The sequence below is a fragment of the Salvia splendens genome, chromosome 9, assembly GCF_004379255.2.
Source record: "Salvia splendens isolate huo1 chromosome 9, SspV2, whole genome shotgun sequence".
Classification (NCBI taxonomy): domain Eukaryota; kingdom Viridiplantae; phylum Streptophyta; class Magnoliopsida; order Lamiales; family Lamiaceae; genus Salvia; species Salvia splendens.
Window position 1 is genome coordinate 1,377,401 of NC_056040.1, and position 12,383 is coordinate 1,389,783.

Consider the following 12,383-nt stretch of genomic DNA (forward strand, 5'->3'; position numbering starts at 1 on the left):
GATGAAACATCATCATAATTTATTTAATTTCCTTAGCTGTATCAAGTACGCTTCAATATAGGACCACAGACCATCCCTATGTAATAAAAACCATAAACAATTTCTTTTTCGTATCAAGTGCGTTTCAATAAATAGGACTATAGACCATCACCCACACCAACCTCTTAATCGAATTGCTTTCTCAACTTACCAACCACAAATAAAAATCGAGAGATTTGTTACAAACAAAGAAAAGGTTCAAATGGCCATTGTTGTGAATTATTATGAAGCCATGAATGAGAAGCCCAAAACTGGTTGTTGTTGTTGTAGTAACTTAGAAGAAATGCAAATGCGAGTATGAATAGGGGCGCGTCATAGAGCACGCGTCATAGAGCAAGAGATGGGATGATGAATCGTTGCTCGAAGAAGCATCATTTTTGGTGTATTTCTTCTGCATCTTAGGAAGAGTGTTTGCATCGATTTTCCCAATCAAGAAATCCTTCATCAATCCTCGTGCATAATCGGTGTGCGAAAACGTCCTCAAATTCAACAGTTGCATCCATCCCTACATCATGAAATAGCAAAAATAGAAAAATGAATTAGCAATATGTTTAATTAAAGTTATGGCACATCCCAATTCTCAAAATTTAACTAATCAAATAGCAATACAATGGTCTTGTTTTAATTTGTTTGTGGATAACACATGTTTTAACGTAAAATTAATAAAGTAGATACACAGATAACTTGTTTTGTGAAAATGTGCCCGATGATGCGTTTAACATGACTTCATCGCCCCCGGGATGTTCGTCAAGAAATCGCGACACGTCGTACACTTGATATATATGTATTGCGACTAAAGCCATTAGATTACTAAATAAATGGTCACACTCCACTTGTAACTCATCAATTTTATTAACCAGATCTTAATTTGCAGCTGAAATTGGATCTTAATTGACATGTTTATTTTGTATACCTTAAAGAAGGGGACCGGCCGTGCATATGGGGGAGGACTTTTCCGTGATGTTTCTGGACAGTGGAGACAAGGGTTTGTCGCAAACATCGGAGTTTGTTCTATTCTTCTCGCTGAAATTTGGTGCATTTTTCATGGTTTAGAATTTGCAAAAACGCTGGGAATAAGAATGTTGGAGGTAGAGAGCGATAATTTTGTAGCGGTCGCTACGATTACAGGGAAATTTGAGGTGAATGTCAGCTGTCGTGCGATAGTGGGAAAGATTGGTAGCTTATTGCTAGAGTTTGATTCGGCATCAGTGAGACATGTGCATCGAGAAAGAAATTTTGCGGCAGATTTCTTGTCACACCATGCATACAACTTCGAGAGAGGAGTGCATGTTCTTGAACAGCCGCCTACAAGCCTTGCTATTTGGTTATTACATGATAGGTTAGGAATTTCTTATGATCGGTAGCATATAGTCTCGTTCGGGCGTTGCCCGCTTTCATATTACCAAAAAAAAAGTTAAAAGATGAATGCCTTTATTGGGCTGGTTATGGGTCCAAAATGTTAAACTACGGCCCATCTATTTTGGGTCAACCAGAGCGGCCCATGAATGCCTAAGGAATTACTAGTTTTGTAATGAAATCTCACTGAGGATTAGTTGGTCGTCATATTTCAGATATTAACAAATAGGAAGTATTCACATGTGAGACGACATATTATTTTATTTACGCAAGGGATAATCTTAAATAACTAGTTACATATAACATGTGAGGTGACATTCATTTATTTGATACCTCTTCCGCCCACCAATAAGTGTCCTTTTTTGCTATTTTCATCCGCCCACCAATAAATGTTTCATTTGCTTTTTTACTTACTTTTAGTAATAGACCTCACATTCCATTAACTTTATTTCCCTCACATTTCAATATAAAACTAATATATAAAAGTAGGATTCACTTTCACTAACATTTTCCACTACATTTCTTAAAACTCGTACCCGGTCAAAATTGGCCTTGTATTAGTGGACGGAGGGTGTATTAACATACTCGAAGACCGTTCGGTTTGCATGATTATATCTTATGATTAAATATGTATTATGTTTGGTTCATGAAATTGAATACCACAACTTAATCTCAGATGGATAATCATGTGATAATTAGTCATAGTCAATTCTCTCCAACTAAAATAACCTAACAACTCTATCCTAGATTATACTATCTTGATACTCCCTATTTTATCTAGTAAACCAAACACCCCGAAGGATACATGAAGTAGGGGTATCTAGCTTTGAACAAATGATAGTAGTACAATTTTACCTTAAAAATGAAAGATATTTATATCATAAGATTATTAACCAAAAACATATACACAAACAAACACACACTAACGATGCCACCGATAAGAAGAAGTGTAAGATGAGAAAAAGCTAAGAGAAGAGTTAAATTTATGAAATGAAAGAGTTATGCTACTTTTCTGGCTACTAAAAAAAATGGCTATTACGACTCCTCCCAATCTTCATGGTCCTATCGCCACGACTGCGTATTATTTGCCACACCCCCAAACTCGGAATCCTGAATACGCCACTCCTCATCCGAGGACCGGATCTAATTCGCGTAAAATCTAACAATTTTGACCCTAGAAACACAAAATTCATATTCCTCCAACTATATTTGATTTTCCCATATATAGAAAGAGAGAGAGAAGAAAATGAAGTTGCCATGGATGACAACCCAACAATCCCCTTCAGTATTGTGCTTGGACACCTCCTCAAAGCTGAACATCTTTTCCTCCATTTCTGCAAACTAAATCAAACCAAACCTTAGAAAAAAAGGAAGTAAACAATGCAATAAATAATAATCTCAATCACACACAAAATGAGTCAAAATCTTCCACTCCTTTTTTTTTACTATTATTTATGTTGACTAATTTACTAGACTGGTCTATCACGCCGCCTTCTGATAATAAAAGTTGGGTTAATAATTAATATTCGTCGTAATTTCTTATAATATTGACCAATCGGCGTAGGTTGTCCTTTGAATTCAACGTGCACATGTTTTTTGAACCTACGAATTTATTGTGTGAGAAATTTGTTAGTACTATTTGTTTGACTCTCATGTATAAGAAATTTGTTATATGTTGGAGTTTCTATATTTTTTTATCTAATTAGAAGTGTACACTTGAGTATTGAGTGAAGTTTGATTAATCTTCAAAATTCCAACTCTCACATTAGTGAAAAATAATATCTCCGTCCTCAAAGAATATGAACTATTTCTTTTTTCGTCCGTCTCTAAACAGTATGAACTTTCTAATTTTGAAAAATTCAAACAACATACTACCCCTACACATAATTTTATTTACAACTTATATCATTACCATTAACACTTATACCATTATAATAATGTGGACTCCACTCTCCACTAACATTATTTCCACTACCATTTCTTTCTCTCTCTTACTTTTCCCCTTATTTATTAAAACTCGTGCCGAACGCAAAGTTCATACTCTTTGGGGACGGAGGGAGTAGTAGAAAGATAAGAACAATAATTACTACTCCCTCTGTTCCAACTAAGTTGAGTCGTATTACTCTTTGAGATGTTTCAACTAAGTTGAGTACTTGAGTCATTTCCTTTTTTTAATAAAAAACAAAACATCCAAATCACTTTTACTTTATTCCACCATCTACTTTAATCTCTCTTTATCTTTTCTATTTTGTTTCTCTCTCCTACTTTTCAATACAATTTTTTAATCTCTGTGCTCAAAAGTCATGTCTCAATTTAGTTGGGATCCTTCTCAAAACAAAACATGATGAATAGTGGAGTACTAGTGATTAACATATCGGTGACAATTAATTGAACAAAACTCACATTATCAATAAGAGACTTGATTTATTTATACCATTTGACGAGTCAACACAAGAAATGATTAAAATATATCCCACTAAGTCAGAAAATAGTAGTAAAATCTAAATATCCATGAAAATGTCAAAATTATAGTAGTAAGTTGGTAATAAAAGGAAGTGTTTGGACTTCTTTAATTAGCTAGCCCTGTACCTTTTTTTGGTTCTGGATTTAATAAGTTTGGCGTAATATTTAATAATAATATGAATAGGGGGTTCGCTATTTATAAATTCCATTGCTAATTCTCGATCGCCCAATACAATATAAAGAAAAATTAATTGGCCAATTAATCAACTGTCAACATATTATCGATGTATTCCATGCTTCTTTTAATAACAATAATCTGTCAATAGCAATCTTGTCATATTTGTCATACGGTACCCATATCTGATCCAAATTCATATCTAGTGACATATTTATAATTTTATGAATTTAGTTAATTTATACCATGTGAAATATATATTCTCCATTGTGCAATTAGATTAGACTCACAGCAGTTACTAACTTCTATAGGCAAAACATATTCACATGTGAATTGTCAGAAATTTAAATTTTCCTTTTATTTCTACCAATTAGTTTCATAGGATGATACATCACCGAATTTGTTTAGTTTCCTTTCTCATATCAAATACGCTTCAATAAATAGGACCATATACCATCTCCGTCTAATAAAAATCGTAGTTATTTGCTACAACCCAACCAATAACACAATGTCATCACCCATACCAACCTCTTATTTGAATCGAAGCACATGAATGGCCATTATTGTTGTAAATTATTTATTATGAAGCTGTGAAACTAGACGTTGTAGTCGTTGTTGTTGCTATTGTAATAACGAAAAAGAAATGCAGCCGCGAGTATGAATGGGGGCATGGTGGCATAGAGCAAGCTGAGTCTCGAAGTCGAAGTTGAAGTTGAAGTTGAACCGTGCCTTAGGAGACCATCAACATGTCTGGTTATACTCGGCCTTATTTTAGGACGAGTATATGGCTCTATTTTCCCAACAAAGAATTCCTTCATCAATTCCTCTGTTTTTTCGCTGTGCCCAACATCTTCAAATTCAAAGGTTGCATCTTCCCCTACATCATGAAATTCATTTCAGTGACGCGATATATGCTATACAGAGCCAGGCATTTCACGTTGAGGGCCCGATAAGATATTTCACATTAAGAAGGTACCTTTTGAAATCAAAACAAAAATTAAACCTAACTACTCTTATTTTAGCATATATTCTCAATATCAATCTTAAAACTAAGAGAAATAAGAAATAGAAAAATGAATTAGCTATAGGATTAAAAAAAACAAGTACCTTTGTCAACTTCCATTAATCTTGTTAGTGGATATCACATATTTTAACATAAAATTAATAAAGTAGGAGGAATAGAAAAAAAGATTGAAGTACTATTAATGGACTTATTTTTGTGGGGAAAAGTGAATATCATACCAAAAATGAAATGTGTTTTTTTTTGTGAATGGCCAAAATGAAAAAAAAATGAATATAAACTAATATAGTTTTAATAAAATTACCAAAACATGCATAGAAAACCCTAAACCCCATCATGTAACTCAATACACGAAGGGATGGGCTAGAATAAAACACACTTCTTATAATTAAAAATGAAAATTAGATACACAGATCACCTATTTATTGAAACGTACCTGATATGTTTAACATGGGTCCCTTGCCCCCGGGATGTTCGTCAAGAAATCCCGTCACGTCGTAGGCCTGATATACAATGATACAAAAGCTATTAGCTTCCTATACAAATGGTCACTCACTCAACTTGGAATTCATCAATTTTTTGATTAAACAGATCTTAATTTGCAGCTGTGAATAGATCAAAATATTTCCTGTACATTTTTTCAATTACCATATTTAATTCATGTATTTCTAAAGAACTTATTTCAGAAAAATGTCATAGTAAATTAAAATGTTAAGGCCCTTAGGTGGGCGGTGCATGGGTACAAAATCTTGAACTATGGCCCACTTATTCTGGGTCAAATGGCCCGGCCCAATGCAATTTTTAATGATTTTATTATTTAATTTTAGAGCACAACTTGAAATAAAACAAAGAATTTGTTATTGAAAAACTACTACTAAACCCTTTGTAACGAAATCTCACTGCGGATTAGTTGGTTTTCATGTTCGGATATTAATAAATACTCCTTCCGTCCACAAAAAATAGACCAGTTTTACCATTTTGGGTCGTCCACCAAAATTAGATTAGTTTCTAAATATAGAAAATTTTAAACATTTAAATACTATGGACCTCACACAATCCACTAACACTACTTCTCTTTTACTTTTTTTTCTCTTACTTTACCAATTGCATATTAAAACCCGTGTCATACACAATTTATGTCTATTTTTTATAGACACAGGGAGTATGAAGGATTCTTAATGTCACGTATCATCTAGCAACATAGATTTTTAGTCTAATAATTTAGATATCGAAGAAAGAGAGAGAAGGAGATGACCTTGCCATCGATGATAAGCCAACAATCGTCTGGGTTACAGTGCTGTGACGCCTCCTCAAAGGTGAATACCTTTTTCTCCATTTCTCCAAACTAAACTAAACCAAATTATCCTTAGAAAAAAGCTATGTAAACATTGCAATAAATAGTACTAATATCCTCTCTAAATGAGTTATAAATCTTGCAATCTTCTTTTATTATTATTGTTATTTATGTTGATTAATTTGCTAGGCTGGTCTCTCACGCCGCCTTCTGATAATAAAAATTGGGTTAATAATTAATATTCGTCGTAATTTCTTGTTATATTGGCCAATCAGCGTAGGTTGTCCTTTTAATTCAACGAGCACATCACCTACATATTTATTGTGTGAGAATTGTTTGACTTTCTATTTATAATTAATTAATTAATTAATTACTCCAAAACATAATGAATGATGATGCTAGTGATTAACTTCGGTGACAATTCATTGAACAAAACTAAAATTATCAATTTATACCATTTGACCAGTCAACACAAGAAAAAATTACAAAATATATATCCCAATTAATTTGATTAGTAAAAAAATATACTAGTAAAATCTTAAAATCCTTGAAAATGCCTAAATTATAAGTGCAAAAGTTGAAGTATTTGGACTCCTTTAGCTATTACTAAGCCTTCCACTTTATTGGTCCGAGCTTTAATAAGTTAAGCACTAATATTTATTAATAATATGATTAGGGGGTGCGCTATATATAAATTCCATGGCTAATTGTAGATCAAGTTTGGCTATGGGCTATGCTAATGTATGTGTATGAATCCCAATACAATATAAACGAAAATTAATTGGAAAATAAAGAATACGATGAACTTCGATAGCATCTCCCTCGCATGGAAGGAAACGTCTCTGGACTTGGACAAACGTAACGCACTACACTCTGGACTTTCGACACAAACGAAATTATTGGGTTTGGATCAAGCCTTATTGGGTTCGTGTCCTTATTGGTTTGACCAGTTAAAAACCCGATAATTTCGGATTGGATGCAGGTTGGATACGGATAACCCATTAAGAAATATTATTATTATTTAAAAAAATATGTTTCACTTTAATTTTCAATTTCTTTTTGATAAGGTCTAAATCTTATAAAACGAATTTTTATCGTGTAAACTAGGTTGTAAAATAAGGTTTAATTGAGAATATCAGGTTTTAATAGTGTAATATCAGGTTCGGGTTGCTATTGTGTTGTGTCAACCATATTATATTGTGTCGTAAACAGATCGAGTTCAGGTTAAGCCTTATTCGGTAAGGTCGCTATCGGGTCAACCCGAGAACGACCCAACCTGCATGATTTACCACCCCTAGTAAATTAGTAATCATGTATCTACATCTTTTGGAAACCACACTCTCCCGTTGTAGGGAGAAACACACACACAATTTGAGTTCTATTGAAATGTGGTTTAATTGACTTGATTATATCTACCTATGTGTGTGTGTGTGTTGTGTGTTTGTAAATCAATGTGTTGATGAGTAAATTAAAAATGCAAGAATGAGAAAAAAAAAATTGAAACATGGCAACCCAACTTCAATAATAGCACAATCCAAACATGGAATCAAATTCGTACATTACACATAATACACACACACTTCAATCAAACAATTATATACTTATCATCCAAGAGAACAAACCGTTACATTTAATGAAAAGAAAGCCAAGAAATCTTCAAATTATAGATGGCCTCACCTTGTCTCAGACATACTTCATTCTTGAAAGAATCATTCTGCAATAAAATATCATTCATCATTCATACAACTAAAAACATGTATGGAATCTATTAATGGTGACTAATCGTCTTGCGTAAATTTCAGGGACATAAATGATTAAAAATATGTACTTTTGATCCAAAAAAGAGGACCACGTCTATCAGTTCTCAATATCGACAAACAAAAAGATAGATCAAACCATGTGGTTTCTGATCCAAGAATGATACTACTATAGATATTTATTGTTGGTATAGCTAGGGACTAGAGTTGGATATTTTATTTTACGGGGGATATTTTACGGGTGACGGTTAGTTGACAAGTGAGAGAGTTACACATTTTCGATGGGTGATAAGTCATATGTGAATATCTGAACAGATACCGGTTATATTCTATGACATAGTGCATAACGGAAGAAGAACGTCCGGTGTAGATGGAATTCTTGTTCCAATTCCAACTCTCTACTTTAGTTCAGGAATAATAACTATTTAAATTACGAAGTATGGTCAAATTTCACTTTCATAAGGTTTCAAAGACTATATTAAAGCGCAAAGTTTCAATTTTTCTTGATTGTCTCCTTCGTGTATAAAAACAACGTTGTTGGTGATGCTCAAAATGATATTTTTTAGTTAAATAAGAAAAGAAAAAATGAATGTAAATAAAAAAAATATTAGTTTTAATGAAGCAGTAACATCACCAAAAGACACCGTTTTATACACATGTGATAATTGAAAAAATTTAAAATTTCATTTTCAAATCTTATAGACAAGCCAGAATTTGACCAAACCTTGTTATTTAAATGGAAAGATAATCTTAATTTGGAAATAAGAATTTTATATGTGATTCTACTACTAGTACCAATATGATGAATGAATTATCACAAGTACTCATTGCAACATAAGTATCAAGAAGTTAAAATGGTAGAAATTAAAAGTCGTGAAATCAGTAAAACAGAAAACGCACCTTGAGTTGGAAGAAGCGCCTCGCAATCGTTAGAAACGCGACTCTGACTATTATAATCATTCAATGTTGCGACTTTAGGATTGATGGGTCCCACGTCAGGATGGATCTTTCTTCTCATCATTCTTCGCATCACCTAATTTACATCCCATTATTTATGAGTAATTAATTAAAAGCAACTAACGTTGTTCATGATACTTATAAAGTCCTACTAAATCTTATATGCATTTTAAAGTTATTGATAATAGTAAAATACGAGATGCAATACACAGTGGGGGTTCAGGGTTTTGGCCTTTAGGGGTATTAGGGGGTGATCACTCCTTTGACCGTTGGCGGGAGCGAATACAGAAAAAATATATTAAAAGTCTTTATTTTTTAAAATTTTATTCGAAGAGTTGGTCTCATGATCGTGCTCGCACAAAGTGTAAACGAATCTTAGTTAGCAAACTTAATTCTTACTACTAATCGCATAGCCATCCTACAAAATTTTGAGAGCAACGTGCGCATGAGAAAATATATTTTTTAGAAGATTCAGATCACATTAATAAAGAATTTTATATAACAATTTGGATAAATTTAAAAATTTATAATAAAAAGAAGTTTTGTAGTATCTCAAGTCGCTTGAGCACCTCACTTGTGGCTATACTGCTGAGAGCCTAGTTCTTTTTAGTATTGACCGAAAACGTCTTGATTGTTCCTCGATTTGAAGAATCTTTTTAAGAAGAAGATGGCGTCATTTTAAGTTTTATTTAAAAAATTAACATTGTGAAATTAAAATCTTATCCTCTGTTAAATTATAAAAACATAGTAACTCTATAAAACTACAGTTTTACCCCTCATTAATGTAAAAAGAAAGCATACTAATTCAATCACCATAGACTCCAAACTATTTTAGTTTAAAAGTATATCAACATAAAAAAAATTATGTTCTGAATTCGTCACTGATAATAATAGAAAACTCACTTTATTGAATTTGTGGATGGGGCGATGACCGTCCTTCGCAGTGAGCTTCCCGGAAGCCGACGACGGCGCGCACTTGCGACTCGACTTCTCCCCGACCAAATCCGGCTTTTCGAACTTCCGGTTCCCGCCAATAGCGCGATCATCCTTGCCCGAATCGACCACAAACAAATCCGCAAGCGTAGTTCTCTCCTTCTTCATCATCACATATTCAAACCCAAACTGCTCCTCATTCTCCTCCGTCTCCGCAATCTCCCCCTCGTTAAACTCGCAAGCCACGAGCACCAAAGGCTCGTCGCCATCTTCGTCTTCGCCACTCTCGTCCGCCTCCTCGAAAAAGTAATCGCTCTTAAGTTGTTGATTTTCATCTTTCAAGGAGTCATAGCCGAATGTTCCGATCGCCAGAATCCCCCCTCTCCACCCCTCGAAAACGTCGTCGCATTTGTTCTCGGCCGGAAAATGCTCTTCCGCGGCGGCATTGTCGCCGTGTTTCTTCGGATTCTCCGCTGCATGAATTACACATTTGATGAAAAAAAATAAACAAGAAAGTTTGATTGGAAAAGAAGGGATTGATTTGATTCATTGATCAAGATTACCTTTGTTATTAAACTTGCGGTGAACCCAATTGAAGATCTATACATAAACAAAGGAAACAATGAAAAACATGATCAAGAATAATATGAAGATGGATGTTAGAATTTGATGAGAAACTTGCCTTCATTTTTTTTTCTTGTTGGTGAGTGAGGAAAGTTGAGAGAGTGGGAAGTGTAGTGGCAATTGAGATAGAGTAGTCCTAATTAATAAAAGTGGTGGACTCAAAATATAATTTTTTGGTAAATATAATTTGTAGCACGAAGTAAAGGAATAAGTGGCGAATTCAGAATATAATTTTAAATGAATTTAATTGATAAAAAAAAACTTGTAGTGTAAAGTAAGCAAACAAAAGAAAAAGGGTTTTTTTAATGTTTTTATTGTGAGGTGAAATTAGAGTACTAAATATTTATACAATTTTAAAGGTAAATAGTCATTTAAATCACCAAGTTTGGTCAAAATCTGGTCTAACCCACAAAATTTGAAATCCGCTAATTAAATTACGAAGTTTTAATTTTTCTAGTTTATCCCATGTGTTGAATTTTAGGTGGAATATTTGCATCTTGAAATTTCAATCCAACTTTAAGATCAAGCTCCTTGTGATTACACTTTGGATTATCCACGCATCTTTTTCATGATTTAAATCTCAATCCATCTTGAAATCTCAATCCACGTCAATAAAGATTTCACCTAAAATTCAACATATGAGATAAACTGGAAAAATTGAAACTTCGTGATTTAATTAGCGGATTTCAAACTTTGTGGGATAGACCAGATTTTGACCAAAGTTGGTGATTTAAACGGCCATTTTCCCAATCTCACAATACGTTTTCAGTATCCATGACATTTTACATGAAAATAATATATACTACTATAAAGAAATCGAATGAGCATGTTTGTTTATCAAAAACTAATGTTGTTGGAGATTATAATTATTGAGAAATTATTTGTCCTGTGTTTAAAAATGTCGAGAAAAATTGTTAAGATTTTTAACTTATATTAATCAATTGAATTTAATTAACTAATAGACATTATAATAAAATAACTAATTGATGTAAAAATTGAAGTATGATTTTTTTTACTTAAATTTTTAATATATAAAATAATAATAATATTATAATCAATCATTTTAAAAGTAGATTAAAATTTGCTTAATAAGTTATTAATCGAGAACATAATAATCATCATTATATTAACATTTGTTATTATTATGATTCATACAATTAATAAGGGCAAATTGACGATAAAATCATGAAGTTTGGTAAAACCTTCAGCGTATTATTGTGTACTTTTTACATCGGATTGACATACGCGCAAGTATCAAAAGTAGTGGATTCGCATGCAGGATTCAATCAAAATAATGCAACAAATAGCTATTTTTATCTATCATATTTACATGTTGAACACGAATCTATTTTTATATTCTCGTCTTTGTTTTTTATATTTCAACCGTAGAAAATTAGGCTCTCCTTTCTTGGTAGTGAGACGGCGCGACCCCCTAAATTCGGTTTTGGATAGGAGGTTCTAACTAAATGCCACGTTTCTATAGCTAGGTGGGTCCCTAGTTTGGCCTCCTCTCTCTGGCTTTGACCCCCAAACAATCGATGTGCCCTAACCCCTTTAATTCCTTTCTTTTAATTAATTTTTGGTACAAATAATTATGGAATAGAACCCCTAATCTAAGACAAAAACACACTCCCAACACAAACCAATCCAATCTATATATCATAATCTCTTTCCTACTTAGTAAAATGAAGTGATGTTTAAAGCTAACCCCATGTTAAAAAGATTGTTATTTAGTCAATTTGGCATTAGGTTTAGGCATATTTC

At 33.1% G+C, this 12,383-nt stretch overlaps 2 protein-coding genes and 1 pseudogene across 2 annotated transcripts; all 3 read right to left on the reverse strand.

Moving 5' to 3' along the window:
* Positions 1-313: 313 nt before the first annotated feature.
* Positions 314-2,727, reverse strand: LOC121748064 (annotated as a pseudogene).
* Positions 2,728-4,424: 1,697 nt separating this feature from the next.
* On the reverse strand, positions 4,425-6,461 carry LOC121747269 (cytochrome b5-like). Its single transcript, XM_042141278.1, has 3 exons — positions 6,310-6,461; positions 5,491-5,557; positions 4,425-4,910 (listed from the first exon to the last, which is right to left on the reverse strand). The coding sequence occupies exons 1-3, from the start codon at positions 6,388-6,390 to the stop codon at positions 4,630-4,632; spliced, it is 429 nt and encodes a 142-aa protein (XP_041997212.1). The 5' UTR covers positions 6,391-6,461; the 3' UTR covers positions 4,425-4,629.
* Positions 6,462-7,845: 1,384 nt separating this feature from the next.
* On the reverse strand, positions 7,846-10,749 carry LOC121747445 (protein TILLER ANGLE CONTROL 1-like). The gene is made up of 5 exons (XM_042141480.1): positions 10,678-10,749; positions 10,559-10,595; positions 9,966-10,468; positions 9,006-9,138; positions 7,846-8,062 (listed from the first exon to the last, which is right to left on the reverse strand). Exons 1-5 carry the CDS (start codon positions 10,681-10,683, stop codon positions 8,058-8,060), a joined length of 684 nt encoding a protein of 227 aa, XP_041997414.1. The 5' UTR covers positions 10,684-10,749; the 3' UTR covers positions 7,846-8,057.
* Between the last annotated feature and the right edge of the window lie 1,634 nt (positions 10,750-12,383).